The 15,605-nt window shown below is 39.8% G+C and overlaps 1 protein-coding gene across 1 annotated transcript in view; it reads left to right on the forward strand.

Moving 5' to 3' along the window:
- The window catches only part of LOC309386381 (nuclear cap-binding protein subunit 1-like), a 33,695-nt gene that overhangs the window by 14,477 nt on the left and 3,613 nt on the right, over positions 1-15,605 (forward strand). The window contains exons 13-22 of the mRNA XM_081941684.1: positions 1,794-1,856; positions 4,280-4,354; positions 5,935-6,038; positions 6,893-7,012; positions 8,806-8,908; positions 10,400-10,493; positions 11,364-11,467; positions 11,850-11,964; positions 13,188-13,310; positions 14,110-14,223. Of these exons, the coding sequence (XP_081797810.1) occupies positions 1,794-1,856; positions 4,280-4,354; positions 5,935-6,038; positions 6,893-7,012; positions 8,806-8,908; positions 10,400-10,493; positions 11,364-11,467; positions 11,850-11,964; positions 13,188-13,310; positions 14,110-14,223 (1,015 nt within the window). The remainder of the gene's footprint in view (positions 1-1,793; positions 1,857-4,279; positions 4,355-5,934; positions 6,039-6,892; positions 7,013-8,805; positions 8,909-10,399; positions 10,494-11,363; positions 11,468-11,849; positions 11,965-13,187; positions 13,311-14,109; positions 14,224-15,605) is intronic.

Consider the following 15,605-nt stretch of genomic DNA (forward strand, 5'->3'; position numbering starts at 1 on the left):
TTGCCCCTGTTGTTAAGTGAATCACTGCAGTTGATAGGTTAGTAACCTGGCTGTTAAATGAATCTGGTTTCCCCATTGACTTTGCTTGTTAGAAGGTTGCAAAAGGGGATCACATGACCCCAGGTTGCTGCAACGGTCATAAATATGAACCATTTGGCAAAAATCTGAATTGTGATCGCATTATCATGGGGACGCTGCAAAGGTCATAACTGTGAAAAACGGTCATGTCCCTTTTTTTCACTGCCATTGTAACTTAAAACTGTCACTAAAAGAACTCTTGTAAGTCGAGAATTACCTGCATTGGATGCAAGGCTGTGAATTGTTCAAAAATGTTTCAAAAATGCTCCTTTAAAATCTGCTGAGTCTCAGTTCAGCAATCCTTTAATCAGCCACACCAGAGGTGACATTCAGCAGGTTCTAACCAATTCTGGAGAACCTGTAGTGGAAATTTTTGTGTAGTTTGGAGAACCGGTAAATGCCACCTCTGGCTGGCCCCGCCCCTATCTATTCTCTGCCTCCCGAGTCCCAGCTGATCGGGAGGGAAATGGGGATTTTGCAGTATCCTTCCCCTGCCATGCCCACCAAGCTACACCCACAGAACTGGTAGTAAAAAAATTTGAATCCCACCACTGAGCCACACCACTGTTAGGTCCCAGATTTTTTACAGCATCTAGGGCAGGGGTGGCGAACAAAATAAATGAGGCTCTTTGCCTCTTACCATTATTTAGTATACTGTGGCTCGGATCGCGCGCTAAACCCGGAAGTACGGTCGACGCTTGCCTGCACTCCACTAGCTCTGAGCTGGTCGTCGCGTCGACCGTACTTCCAGGTTTATCTCAACAGCGCCCTCTGCTGTTGAGATAAACCAAAAAAATAATGCTTCAAAGTCTAGCACAGTTGCTGCAGGATTCCGGTGAGGTTCTAATGATTGCTCAAATTAATAATAATGGTTGCATATTGAAGCTCTGGGTTCAGGAGCAGCAGAGTTTTAAATAGGAGAAAACATTTAATTGAATTTCCATGGTTAGTATATTTCCCAAAATTCTACGAGTGTTTTTCTCACAGCCTGTAATTGTAATAGATATCAAAGATAATCCAAACTCATATATATATTATAATACATATATTAGGTTAAAGGAAGATAATATTAGGACCAGGCTTTACCCATGTATAGGTTGTACTCGATTTACAATCACAATCTCGTCACTGAGCAAAGCAGTCATTAAGCGAGATATGTGACTGCTTTGTTTAATGACTGCAAGTGTGGCATTCCTGGTTGTGGTCATCAAGTAATCTTGTAGGTTGTTAGGTGGACAGAGATTCCACTTATTTATGGATTTAAAAGTTATACAGCAGCTCTAATGGGTTTATAAAAATTTATAACAAAAAACACCTGACTGAGCATGTTATATTATGTGTTTAATATATTATTGTTAAAATTATATGCTTTTGTGTGAGTGTTTGTCTGTTTTGGCAGGTCACTGCGTGGTGTGGCTCTCTGACTCTCACAGTTTAAAATTTTGGCTCTTTTTGTCGAACTTGTTCGCCACCCCTGATCTAGGGTGTGTCAAAGCTTTTGCAAAGTATGCAGTTACCTCTGGAAGTGTCTCTTCAAAAGATTGAATTACTACAGAATAATTGCACATTTTCTGTCCTCCAGTTTTAAAGAGTTTACAACTCCGCTATATCGTACTTTATGTTTCTGTCTATTTGTATATAACGTCAGTTGTAGCAGTGCAAAATAAAATGTTTTAGATATAAAAAAACTTACAGATTTTTTTTCCCCCATCCAGGTTCATTAATTGGTTTTCCCACCATCTTAGTAATTTTGAGTTCCGTTGGAGCTGGGAAGATTGGTAAGTATTTGATTCTCCGTGCAGGTAGTCTGTCTGCACTTATATTAGGACTATGCAGTGGAGTATTCTGCAGTGTTTATGTAATAGCACTCTGTAAGTCTCTAAAGCACTTGTGTTTGCTGTCCTGGATGGCTTAGCTTCTGATTTTAACCCTCGTGATAATCAGTGCTATATGCCATCACAATTCGCATTAAGGTCTCCTTAATTCCTGATTTTGTGTATGTGTCTTTTTCCTGCTTTATTTTGCTGTTGATAAGCACTTTCACTTTGTATAGATGTCAATGGGCATTTTCTGGGTACTGAGGTGATTGACATTTACGGTTGGATTTTCACTACAGGGATTTCGCATCGTATTAATTTTTAAAAGCTCTGATCTTATTCTTTTTTTAAAAAAATTCTGATGGAATCTTTCCTTTCCCTTCCATTTATTTGTGTTATGGGGGAAACACTATCGCAGGGTTCTCTGCGGTTATTCTGGTATGCTATATCTAATTCCCCCATCAGTGAGAAAAATTGTTTATGCTTCGCTGTGAAAGCTCAGTTACAGGCTGTCCTGGACTATACCAAAAAATGCAAACAGTGCATTAATTTAAAAACAAAGTCCTTTGGGAAGCCTTGGAGAAAAATGCTTTTCAACTTATAAGTTCAAATGGACATTTTTTTAAAAAATAAAATAGCAATGGTTTTAAAACAAGCCAGAGTTGATACTCAAGTGTAAGTAACAGGAGCTAAACCTGATTTGCAATTAAATCCAACCATATTGCTGGTGGATTTGAAGGAGAAGCAGTTTGGCTTGAAAAGGCTTTTTTTTTTAAAGACATGCATTTTCAAGGCTTAAAATGGACAGAACCAATGAGGAATGAATCAGACTTTCTCAATAAGATGGAGACTGGGGAATAGATTCATTTATATATAACGGGAAACGTGTTTTTTTTTTTTGAACAACAAAAGCTGTGGCAATATTTATAATAGAGACTTAAAATTTTGGTGAATGAGACTCAATTGTTGGGAAAGATCCTGGTTAAAATTAATTTTTGAAGGAAAAGTTTTATCATCAAGAATCAGTCAAGGACACTTGATCCTTATGGACCAGACACAACAACTGTGGTGGTAGATTAGAAGCCATTGCAAGTGATATACAATAATAGATGGTTAACAGGACTGTGAAGTTTAACCTTGCTGTTGGTTTGCCTACTAAGAGCTGAGGTGGCATAGTGGTTAGAATGCAGTAGTGCAAGTTACTTCTGCTGACTGCTGACTGCCTGCAATTTGGCAGTTCAAATCTCACCAGGCTCAAGGTTGACTCAGCCTTCCATCCTTCCGAGGTGGGTAAAATGAGGAGCCAGATTTTTGGGGGCAATAGGCTGACTCTGTAAACCGCTTAGAGAGGGCTGTAAAGCACTGTGAAGTGGTACATATAACTAAGTGCTATTGCTATTAAATATCTTGTTAAAATAAAATAAACATTTGTTGAATGGGGAAAAAAATCCCTGACTGATCTCAGGAAGCTATGAAGGTGTCATCCCCCCCCCCCACAAGCACTATTTGGTAAGACAGACCATATCTTGCTATCTAATACTGCCCCCCCAGCTTTCTCCCTGACTGAGCTGCCAATAATTATGCTCTCAGGTTTAGGGTTGGAAAAACCCAGAAGTCTTCCACGTTCAACTAGCTATAGATGTTCATGCTCTGGGAATCTCATATGTAAAGTCCTCTGATTGTGCTGTATGTGGGGCTACTCTTGCAGCTGATCTGGTTGCCGCCATTGATCTAAAGGCAGCTGACAGATTGCTATGTGGGACATCTGACCATACACATCCTACTCCTTTGCTGAAGCTACACTGGTTCCAGTTAGCTTCTGTGAAAGGCTTTGTTGTGATCTCTTAAGGCCCTCAGCAATTTGACTTCTGTTGTGGTAGAAAAAGGCAAGTCTCTATGCGGTCGTTCACTGAGATCATCAGGAAGGTCCTGCTGCTTGTATCGAGGGCTGTAGAGTGCCATCAGACAACTGTTCATGGGTGCCCTTCAATATTGCTGTCCATCCTCCAGAGTCTCCTATTTTAGGCACATTTTGGAAATTCGCTTCTGAACCCAGGCTTGTCCTGTATTAAATCCTGACATACGATGGTCAGATCTGTAGCTGGATAAATGATTAGAGGAACTGATGAATGAACAGAAAAAGAAATAGTCTGGCAGACAGAAAGAATAGTGACATCAAAAATGGTGAAAACTCTTGCAGAATCTGACCCATTTAAATAGTTGAAGATGCCTTTCAAAAGCAATTATTGTGAATTAAATCAAACGCCAGTCATACACATTTCCTTAATATCCTAGTATTGTAGAAACCGGTGCTATAAAAATTTGAAGAACCATCTTGATGAATATGAAGGATATTGGTTATGGTAACAATCTCTTTTTTATAGGTCAGATTGTGTTTCTGAGGATCTTGACAGAGCCAGGCCTAGGTTTGTAAGGGAAGTACTGGAAAAATGCATGAGGTGAGTGCGATCCATCAGAATTTGTATACATGTGTATCCACCATGCTTTGCCCATTGGGATAAGCAGGAACCAAAAAAAAGCATTAAAAAATTGAGTAAGCAAAAGAATAAAGACATGGAGGAATAAACAGGAAGGGGAAAGGTTCCTAAACTTATTTACACCAATACTCACTATGCTGAAGAGACCACTTTCAATCTATCAGCTTGCACTGTCTCACCAGTTGCAGTCTGTTCCTGTTGACACATTCACTTTTCTGTCTTATGTTGTTTTGCAGTTCAGGCCTCATTCATTAATTCCATTTGTCCAAACCCTCTCCACACATTTATTTTGCAATCGCTAGTTTTGTGTTCATTCTGTCTTGTAGTCAGTCTGCATTCCTTCAGTGGACAGCCTATTCTTGTTTTGTGACGTACACACTTCTTGTACAATCAATTTCCACTGCATTCAACTTATTTTTATGCTTCTCCTGAATGGGCCAGAGCCATTGAAACAGGTTTTGCTATTATCTGACACAAATGTAGTCTTATTTTACAAATGTGTGGGTCATGATAACTAAGATAGTGGTAATTAAGGAGAACGTATGCTGAAATAGTTAAAAAAAACAAAGGAGTGTATTAAACACAGGAAACAATGTCTGTGAAAAATGCTCAGACTAATTCCACTCTAATTCACTGGCATGTAAGAAGGAAGAGAAAACATACTCTATTTTTTGCTACTATAGCTTATATCACTGTTTTTCAACGTTGGCATTAGCTCCCCATTCCCCAGCCAGCATAGAATCCCCAGAGTTCCCTCACCAGCATAGCTTCCCATAGCGGACTGGGGAATTCTGGAATTGAAGTCTGCTTGTTTTCAAGCAGCCAACAAGGTTCAGAATTATTGGCATATACTGTATCAATAAATCAATCATACTTCTGAAGCGGCTTCCTGACCTGGTTTAATTCAAAGAACATCAGCTTGAAAACTTCCTTCTCTTTATAAAGAGAACAGAGTTCTGCCTAGGATTCTAGTAATGGCATCCAACTCTCAGGGCATCCCACTGTCCACGGCTTTGTTGAAATATCACCAAACGAATTTGTAATGAACTGAACTGCACAATACCACAATACAACTAATCTAGAATTTAGGACAAGAGTAGCCTCAGCCAGCCATAGCATAGCAGCTGGCAGCTCAGATAATATTTATGCTTTCTCTTGGGATTTTAAGAGAGATTTGGAGGAGGCCAGGTGTAGTTCCTGACTTTGAAAAGTCAGTGTGAATTGTTTCTGGTAGATTGGCCAGTGGGATTTGAGTTTGCCAAAAGAAGGGGTTGCCAAAATGCAGTAGCCATATTGAAGCCCATAACCCAATACTGAGCAATTGCAAGAATTATAAAGTCAACTTGTAGCATGGGCATGGCCCTTGTTCTTCTGAGGAACTTTTTCTGAACGCTGTTCAGGTTCAGTGAACAGACATCGGCTTTGGAGTACTTTATCGGGACGTGTATCTTTTACTGAACAATGAGTTAAGAATGATTGGTTGGTTATGTCTGTAGCAACCTTCTTTCATGTTCATTTTCTTTTTTTCCCCTTTTTTTCAGGCTTTCCTACCACCAGCGAATAATAGATATTGTTCCTGCTAGTTTTTCAGTCTTGACTCCTGCAAATCCAGCCTGTATTTATAAATATGGAGAAGAAAGTAACAGTATGTTGAGAGTATATAATTTACATTTTAAAATATAAAAGAAGCATTTGCTGCTGTTGGTGGGAAATGGTGTGTGTGTGTGTGTGGGGGGAGACAATAATAAATCCCTTTAAAGAAAATTGCTATAAACCTGTGTGGTTTTGAGAAACATGGTGTCAGCCAAGGACCATTCAAAGCCCTAGTGGGCAAGATGACACAAGGGGACATTGCTTCAAGATGTGGCCTCTTATCTTCTGAAACGTTCCTCGGGATCGCATCCTCCCACATACATCCCTGCGGCCAATTCGCTCTCACAGGGAGGGCCTTCTCCTGGTGCCGTCCACGAGGCAATGCCAACGGGCGACACCGAGGAGTAGGGCCTTCTCTGTGATGGGCCCAACCCTCTGGAATGACCTCCCCCCCGACATTAGAACCACTACTGACCTCCGCTCCTTCCGACAGAAACTGAAGACACACCTGTTCCGACTGGCTGGTTTGGCATAATTTATAACGTCTACCTCCTGGCATACACATTCTTACTGGTTTTTAGAGGGATATTTTTTAAATTTAACCTGATATGACATTGGGATTTTAAATTTTGTACATTTCGATTTATTTATTTAGCTGTACAGTTTGGCATATTTTATCCTCCTCTCATATACGTATTTATGTAGTTATTACTATGTTTTAATTTGTTGTATTTTTGATACGGACTGTACACCGCCCCGAGTCCCTTTCGGGAGAGGGGGCGGTATATAAACGCTAATAAATAAATAAATTCCTCAAATATGTAAAACCCTCTACTGTGTTGCATGCAGTCTTTTATATAACGGTGTCTTCAAAGATGGTAACTCTGCTTCTTCCTATCTTTCTAGACTCTCTTCCTGGATACAACGTTGCACTCTGCTTAAACATCGCCATCAAAAATAAAGTGAGTAATGATGAAATTTTCACCATTCTGAAGGATGTGCCCAATCCTAATCAGGATAATGATGGTAAGCCCGTCCAATATTTACTGTCTCCCATTCCTAATTTTCATTTACGGAAACATTGCAAAACCTCAGAGAAATTAGCTATGTTTAAGCATATCTGGTACATGGTTTTGATTGTTATGCACACACATGGAATATGTACTAGCTCAGTGGAATTTCTTTTGTCCCTGATTTTTGGCATCTAACTCTATCCCATATATGCCAATAAGCAAATATTCTTTTAGTTTAAAAATTGGATATAGTATGCCTAAGTTGTAAGCATATGTGAGATGGATTATTGTTGATATTGTTAATATAAAATTTAGTCAAAACATCATACTTATAGACAGACTTTCTGTAAGATGGTTTACTACTGGTTATTATTATTATTATTAAAGCCTCTATATAATTCTATATATATAATGTTTGGAGTAAAATGTGATATGAATATTATTTTATTAGTATTAATTATATCAACATATTATATTAAAAATAATAATAATTGCTATTATTCCATACTTAATTGCTAAAACAGGGGATATAATGGCTCAGCAGTTAAAGACTCTGAGCTTGTCAGCTGGAGAACTGACAGCCTGGGTTTGACACCCAAGCTCCGCACAATGGGTGAGCTCCTGTTACTTGTCCCAGCGCCTGTCTACCTAAGAGTTCGAAAGCATGCAAATGTGAATAGATAAAAGTAGGTACCACTTCGGTGGGAAAGTAGCAGCATTCTGTGCGCCTTTGGCATATAACTATGCAGGCCACGTGACTATGGAAAATGTCTTCGGACAACACTGGCTACCTCGTCTAGAAACGGAGATGAGCACCGTGCCCTAGACTTATAGGGAAACCTTTATCTTTTTTTTTAAATTGCTAAAATGAGTAATTCTTTTTTAAAAGACTGCTGGAAAGTAATGAACAGATTGGATCACTTTTTAATATCTTGGAAAAAATTTAAAACATAACAATTCTGTGAAATGGTTTATAATAGCACAGAACATCTTTTGAAAGTCATAATTCGACTTAATTTTAAATTGAACTAAACTACATCTTTTCAAAAAAAATATTGAATCAGCATTGAGTATGTGAACAGCTGAATGGGTCTGATACGTTTTTATTGGAAAAGATCAGAAGTGCCGCTAAATAAATTATGAGGGTATCCTTGATGTCCAGAATAATCTCATATTTGAAAAGTAAATCTTATGTAGAATTGATGTAGAATTTAATTATAGTTGGGAACCATTCTTGGATTATAGTTTTATACATGGATTTGTTCCATATCCAAGCTTTTCATATGCATAGAATTTATATCTTACTCTGATTTTTTGTTATGGGGCATCAGGTCAGTATGGCCTTAATGACCACATACTATAGAGATATTTTATTCAGGATGATCTGTCCCTATGAGTGTTCAAATGGTGCATCCATCACGATTATAATTGAGTCCATCCATGTTATTTCTGTTCATCTCTTTCCTTCCATCTTTCCTTAGCCTTGGAGTCTTAACTAGAAGACTAGATCTTTTCTTTAATAGATCCAAAATATGGATATGATCTTTAATCAGTATTGATTAATGTGCTTATTGTTTCATCAGTTATTAGTACTGTGCTAACCAAACATTTTTAGCTTAAAACTTAATAGGGGATATTTGGATTTTGTTTAGAAAATGGATATGATAAGAAAATTCATGAAATTTCTTTGCCACTTTACTTTTTTCCCCAGAAAAGTCAAGTAAAAATTCTCAAGTCTTTCTCGGCATTCAATAAGTGTCCATATTGCTTACAGAATTCAAACTTATTTGTAACTTTGTTTTCCAGATGAAGGCTTCTCATTCAATCCTTTAAAAATAGAAGTTTTTGTCCAGGCCCTATTACACTTAGCCTCAAAGTCATTCAGTCACTCTTTCAGTGCTCTGGGAAAGTAAGTATTTATCGTTAAGTATATTAATCCGTTAATGCATTCATATTGTTGCCATTTTATTTTTATTTCTTTTGTAATGTTAACAAAAAAAGAAGCCAGAAGCAAATATGATTTTTATTTAATGACTGTGTTTTAAAAATTAGATATATTGTCTACTTCTCTTTAAATGTCTATGAAGATTCTTAGTCAGCCAGATCATGGTTGTCCCAAAAGTGCTTTTTCAAAAGGCAAGTGGACTTTCTTGATTTTTTTCCCCTGAAGACATTTTGCTTTTCATCCAAGAAACTTCTTCAGTTCTGACTGGTTCAGTCAAAGCTGAAGAGGTTTCTTGAATGAGAAGCGAAATGTCTTTAAGGAAAAACAAAGAAAGTTTAGTTGCCTTTTGAAAAAGCACCTTTGGGGCTACTTCTCTTTAACTTGCAATTTTAAATGGGCAGATTCCAGTATAATCTCTGATCCTTGGGTACTTCTGCCTAGTTTTGCATGTCAGGAGCTTCCTCCTAAACTTCAGCATCAACAGAAAGTTCATCAGTCCTTTCTCACCCCCTTGTGATCTGCAGCACAACATTGTCCCTGTATACATTTAAGTCTCAAGACACAGCCTAACAAGAATGACCAATGGTAGTCCAGGGGAAATCCAAAACTTTACTGCTGGAGAAGAAGAACCCTTTGTGCATTAGATTTTTGCAGTGGCCTAGTGAACCTGGATATTGGCAAAATCAAAAACAACCTCTCTGAAGAAAAACCTAATAACCGGTCGAATTGTACAAGGAGAGAATGTCAGCCCCATGTAAACCAGGCCAAGAAATCAACTCAACCAGAAGACCAAACTACTTTTGTTAAGGTATGTTACAGTAACAGAACCTTGGAAGTCTGATTGTGCTTTACCTCCTCTGCCTCTTAGCCGCCTGTGACTAAGGGAGGTGTCTCAAGACTTGACTGTGTCTAGCTCTCTTTAGGATAAAGGCAGGGAGGGAGGGAAGACACATTCAGAGGTACAAGATTCTGTTACTTTAACCCTATAACAAAAGTCGTATTAACATTCATGACTTTGCATTCAAATCTTGACTACCTCAAAGGGCTGGGACAAACCTTTTGTGAGACTTGGGCTTAAGCCAGATTTTTTTCACCTCATTGCTTTGGAAACACATTTCTCTTATCCCTAACTCAGCTACAGTGAGGGGGAGAGAGGGGTTTAACAGTGGAATTGATTTTGTTGACGAGGTGGGTTCCATAAAACACTTATCCCCACTAAATGTGTACCTAGTCACAGTAGCAGGAAGAACGGCTGGGTTGATACTGCTCATTTCTCAGTCTAAAAATCCAGAGTTCGGCATGATCTTGGGAGACTAGACCAATCTACTTCTCTTTCGCTCACTTTTTGCCATTTCAATCCATGTTGCATTATGAGGTTACGTAAGAACTGATCTGTAAGAATGAATGACATGTATTCCTTAACATCCTTGGGTTATTCATTTCTGTTCTAATAAGATTTCGAGAAATCCTCAAAACTCTGGCTGAAAGTGATGAAGGGAAACTTCATATTCTCAGAGTTATGTATGAAGTATGGAAAAATCATCCTCAGGTAAAAATGAATATGAGTCCCTTCCTTCCTTCCTTCCTTCCTTCCTTCCTTCCTTCCTTCCTTCCTTCCTTCCTTCCTTCCTTCCTTCCTTCCTTCCTTCCTTCCTTCCTTCCCTCCTTCCTTCCCTCCCTCCCTCCTTCCTTCCTTCCCTCCCTCCCTCCCAAAGCAATTCCTGCTTTAAGTAGGAGAAAGGCATGTTCCCTCATTTTAATTTAAACCTCCTTTATTGAGTTAGATTTAGTTTATGTTGTTGAACAAGGCCTGACACTTTTTTCTTTTTCTTATCTATTGTTTCATAAGATTAAAACCAGAGAAATTGTTTACATCTATCTATATGGCAGTTCTTAATCTCCTCCCAAAGCTAGCTCAGTCACGACCAGTCATTCTCTGGGCTCAGTCAAGGGAAGAGTGGACAGAACCATTGACAGAAATCTCTGTGCCTTTTAGCAGGAATGGAGGTTGCTTTCCAATGTTCCAGAGTGTCCTTTGTGTCTTTAGGAATGGTCTTCCTGCTCATGTGTTGGTAGAGAGATGCAGTCCTGAGCTGATGGTTTCCTGTTCACCTCTTCTCTGCTTTGCCATGAGAAAAAAGTTAAAAAGTAAATTATTTAAAGGTCCTCCGTTGTTCAGATTTCCGCAGAAAATGTGAATGTGATGGAATCTGTAATTCCTGATGGGGAGTTATGATAAGTGGCCCTCCTAACATAAATAATTATGGTCTGCACAGCTCACACGCTGAATCTTATAGAGAGACTGTGCTTTGAGGGATCCTGTGTAATTTCAATTAACTGGGATTTCAATCTGTGAGTTTGTGTTGAAAGGACAACGCACACTCCTGGTGAACTGAGCAAAGTTTCTGCATTTGCACAGATGATTGCTGTACTGGTGGATAAGATGATTCGAACACAGATTGTGGATTGTGCTGCAGTGGCTAACTGGATTTTTTCTTCAGAGCTATCTCATGATTTTACAAGGTAAATAAATGTCAACCATCGCATAACTTTTTTTAAAGTATATATATCCAGATCATGCTTTGAATATCTGTCATAATGAGTGATCTTGATAAGGGGGATTTTGCTTCAGCTAAAAATGTTTGCTGAAAGTAAACACACTTATGTGCCTTATTGAATTTTGCATCTTATTGATATTTTGCAGACCTAGAGAATTATGATTCTGAAATTTCTATTCAGAGGGAAGATTAGGAGGTGCAAGTTGTACGGCTGTGTTTTATGTTTTGGGCCACTTCAGTTCTCTGAGAAAAGCTCAGGTTTACAAGTGTATATCAGCCTTCTTGCTGACAACAATCAGAATGTTTTCTCCCAACGTGAGAGTTGTCTTTGCTTCTTTTATTGCTAGATTTTACATTTGGGAGATCTTACACTCTACCATTCGTAAGATGAACAAGCATGTGATGATGATCCAAAAGGAGCTAGAAGAAGCCAAAGAAAAATTAGCCAAGCAACACAAAAGAGTAAGTATCTTTTTTCATGCCAGTAGGAAGAAATAGAGCTTGAAACATATTTCATCCGCTACAAGGACATAAGATTTGCTTTGCTCTACTGAGTAAGGCAGAGATGGGAGGCAGGATGGAAAAACTGGGGAGGGTCATCATTCTGCTTGTGTTCATGGCTCAGGCGTTCTTAATTTTCAATACTTTTCATTGGATAGTTTACATTTTTTGCATCCCCATGCTGTGATAAAACCACAGTGATAAGAGCTGTGGTGGCGCAGTGGTTTAGAATGCAGTACTGCAGGCTATTTCGGCTGACTCCTGTCTGCCTGCAGTTTGGCAGTTCGAGTCTCTCATCCTTCCACCCTTCCGAGGTCGTTAAAATGAGGACCCAGATTATTGGGGGCAATCTGCTGACTCTGTAAACCATTTAGATGTGGATGTAAAGGAGTTTCAAGCGGTGTATGTCTAAGTGCTACGGCTGTTAATTCCCCCATATAATTGAGTGTTCTGACCCCCCCACCAACACACACACACACTCCGAGCCACAGATAAGGTACCTGATTTATTTACAGACAGAACAGGTCCTTGGCAGCAATCCAACACAAATAAGCCTTCATAACAACTTGGCACTGATAGCACTGGCAGCAATCCAGCCTGCCACGCTCACAAGACTGTTCTCCCACATTAGTTCATGCGTTGACTTCTGCAAAGGGTGTGTGCACAAGCAGTCCTTTTATAGTCTGGAGAGGAGTCTAATTATCAGCAGCTGAGAGCAATTACCTCCTGTAACTGCGCAATTGCTCCTTACGCCTGTTAGCACGCCGGTAACGAGCATCTAATAACTCACTTCTGATGTCTGACTCACTGTCCAATGACTCCTCCCCACTGCTCCAAGGCCTGACATCAGGAGCCCCCTTCCTTTGGTTTTCATCACTGCTCCATGCCTCAGGCACCTCCTGGTGGCCGACCAGCCTCTCTGATTCCTGCTCGGAGTCAGAACCCTGCCCAGGGTCCTCCACATCCTCCAGAGCCGACTCATAGGGACCCTTGCTGTCGGAGTCTGGTGGCAGCTCCAACGGCTCCTGCTGGGCCACAACAATTGAGTATGATTGATTTATATTTCTTTAAAGTCCTACCCTTGGTTTTATTTATTTATTTATTTATTTATTTATTTATTTATTTATTTATTTGCTTTCTCTACCTTTGTGCTCACTATTGACGTTTCAATCCTTTCCCTTCAGCGTGACGATGTCCGGAGCAATGAGAGGGGAAATTGGCCCCTTGAAGAACAGATTGAACGTTTGCAAGAAAAAGTTGAATCGGCTCAAAGTGAACAAAAAAACCTTTTCCTTGTAATATTTCAGGTAAAAGCAAACATATTGATGGACCCGTGAAGAAAGCAATCTTAAAACGTTAGCGTGGCTGCAGAATTCTAAAATGAGGGTTTCAGCTTCATAAGGTTCTAAATCAGTGTTTCTCAACCTTGGCGACTTTAAGTCCTGTGGACTTCAACTCCCAGAATTCCCCAGCCAGCGTGGAGTTGAAGTCCACAGGACTTAAAGTCGCCAAGGTTGAGAAACACTGTTCTAAATTAAAATTCTGTACATTTGAGAGCAAGTTCTTAAAAACATCACAGGTAGTCAACCTCAAGCAGGTAGTCCTTGACTTATAGCAGTTCATTGAGTGACCGAAGTTACAATATGACTGAAAAAAGTGACGTGTGACCATTTTTCATGCTTACAACCATTGCAGCATCTCCATGGTCCCGTGATCAAAACTTGGTTGCCTTGCAATTGTTTCATATTTATGACGGTTGCGGTGTCCCGAGGATCATGTGATCACCTTTTGCAACCTTCCAAGAAGCAAAATCAATGGGGAAGCCAGGTTGATTTAACAACCCTATTATTAACTTTAACAATTGCAGTGATTCACTTTACAACTGTGGCAAGAAATGTCATAAATGGGGCAAAATTCACTTAATAAATGTTGGGCTTAATTGTGGTTGTAAGTCGAGGGCCATCTATACTGAATCCATGTTTGCTGTTGTTCTGTACTAAACCATTCCTTACTTAATTCAGAGATGCTTTTAAACCCTACTCAAAAGAAAAGTAATCTTGCCCATGAATCCAAAGCCAATAACTTCACCTTGTTTATTCCTTCCAGCGTTTCATTATGATCCTAACAGAGCATTTAGTACGAAGTGAAGGAAGAGGCATTGATGTAATTACACCTTGGTACAAGAACTGTATACAGAGGCTGCAGCAAATCTTCTTACAGGTAAGTCTTATCTATGTCAGAATGCATGTGGTTATTGAAAGGGAGATTATCTGGGAATCAGTCCTTGCACTGTTGATTAGCAATTTACTCATAGCAGCTTGATTCAAGAGCCCGAACAGGTTATTGTCATGTTGTAATGTTCATTATTGGCCCAAATTGAGCTTGGGTTTTAGCTGTATTATTTTAGGTAAAGCTGTGTGCACATGTTAAATCATTTGTAGACTTATTTGCTGCACACAGATACAGAGGAAAAGCCAGTGAATGCCTCTCTGAGATGAATGTGTCAAAATATATTGTATAATTATGAGTCCAGCTGGTTTTGCATCATTGAAACGTCATAGCACTTTCAATATTGGTACTTAAGATCAGCCTTTTCCTGCATTAGAAACTCAGTCAACACAAAATATATCTGTTATTTGGGACATTTTAATTATCTCATTCTGCTGATATTGATTTATTTAATCAATTTATAGGGCTACCCACCTCATAGATGTGACTCTATGCAGCTAACACATTTAAAAGAATACAAAGAACACATACATCAGAATACAAAGAACAAAATATCAGAAACCTATGATAGTAGCCAAGAGCAAACCCAATAGAGGGAGTCTTTAACTTACGACCATTCATTCAGTAACCATTTGAAATTACACTGACGCTGGACCAAGGGAGCTAAGTCCTGTCCTTGAATAATGGCTATTATAGTGTCCCCTCAAATCACATGATAAACATTGGGACACTTGGCAAGGACACTGCAACTGCCTCCATCTGCTTATCTTCCCTCCCCAATCCAGCCTCACCGGGTTTCAGAGGCTTAGGAACCCTCCTCCCTGCCCTCGCGCCTTGCTCCACTTACCTCTTCCAGAAATTGCTTTTCTGAAAGAGCAGCAATAACAACAGCACTTAGGCTTATATACGGCTTCACAGTGCTTTACAGCATTCTCTAAGTCTGTGATGGCGAACCTATGGCACGCATGCCACAGGTGACACGCAGAGCCTTCTCTGTGGGCATGCCAGCGTTGCCCCAGCCAAGCTCCACCACGCATGTGCACATGCCTCCCGCTGGCCAGCTGGTCTCCAGGTTTCTGCCATACATATGCATGCGCATGAATGGGGGGCCCTACATGCATGGGGGGTGCTTGATTGCAATTTGGGGGTTTGTGTGCATGTGTGCACGCCCACCTGTACCCCGTTTTGGACCTGGAAGGCACCGGCAACAACCTGGAAGCCAGAAATGGGTGGAGGGGGTGGGGTACATGTGGGGGGAACCACTTGCATGCGCGGGGAAGCTTGCATTGCATTTTGGGGGAGGTGCGCGCTTTGGCCACTCAGCACCAAAAAGGTTCGCCATCACTGCTCTAAGTGCATATTGCCCCCAATAA

The sequence above is a fragment of the Natrix helvetica genome, assembly GCF_964273705.1.
Source record: "Natrix helvetica genome assembly, chromosome: 2".
NCBI classification, from domain to species: Eukaryota; Metazoa; Chordata; class Lepidosauria; order Squamata; family Natricidae; genus Natrix; species Natrix helvetica.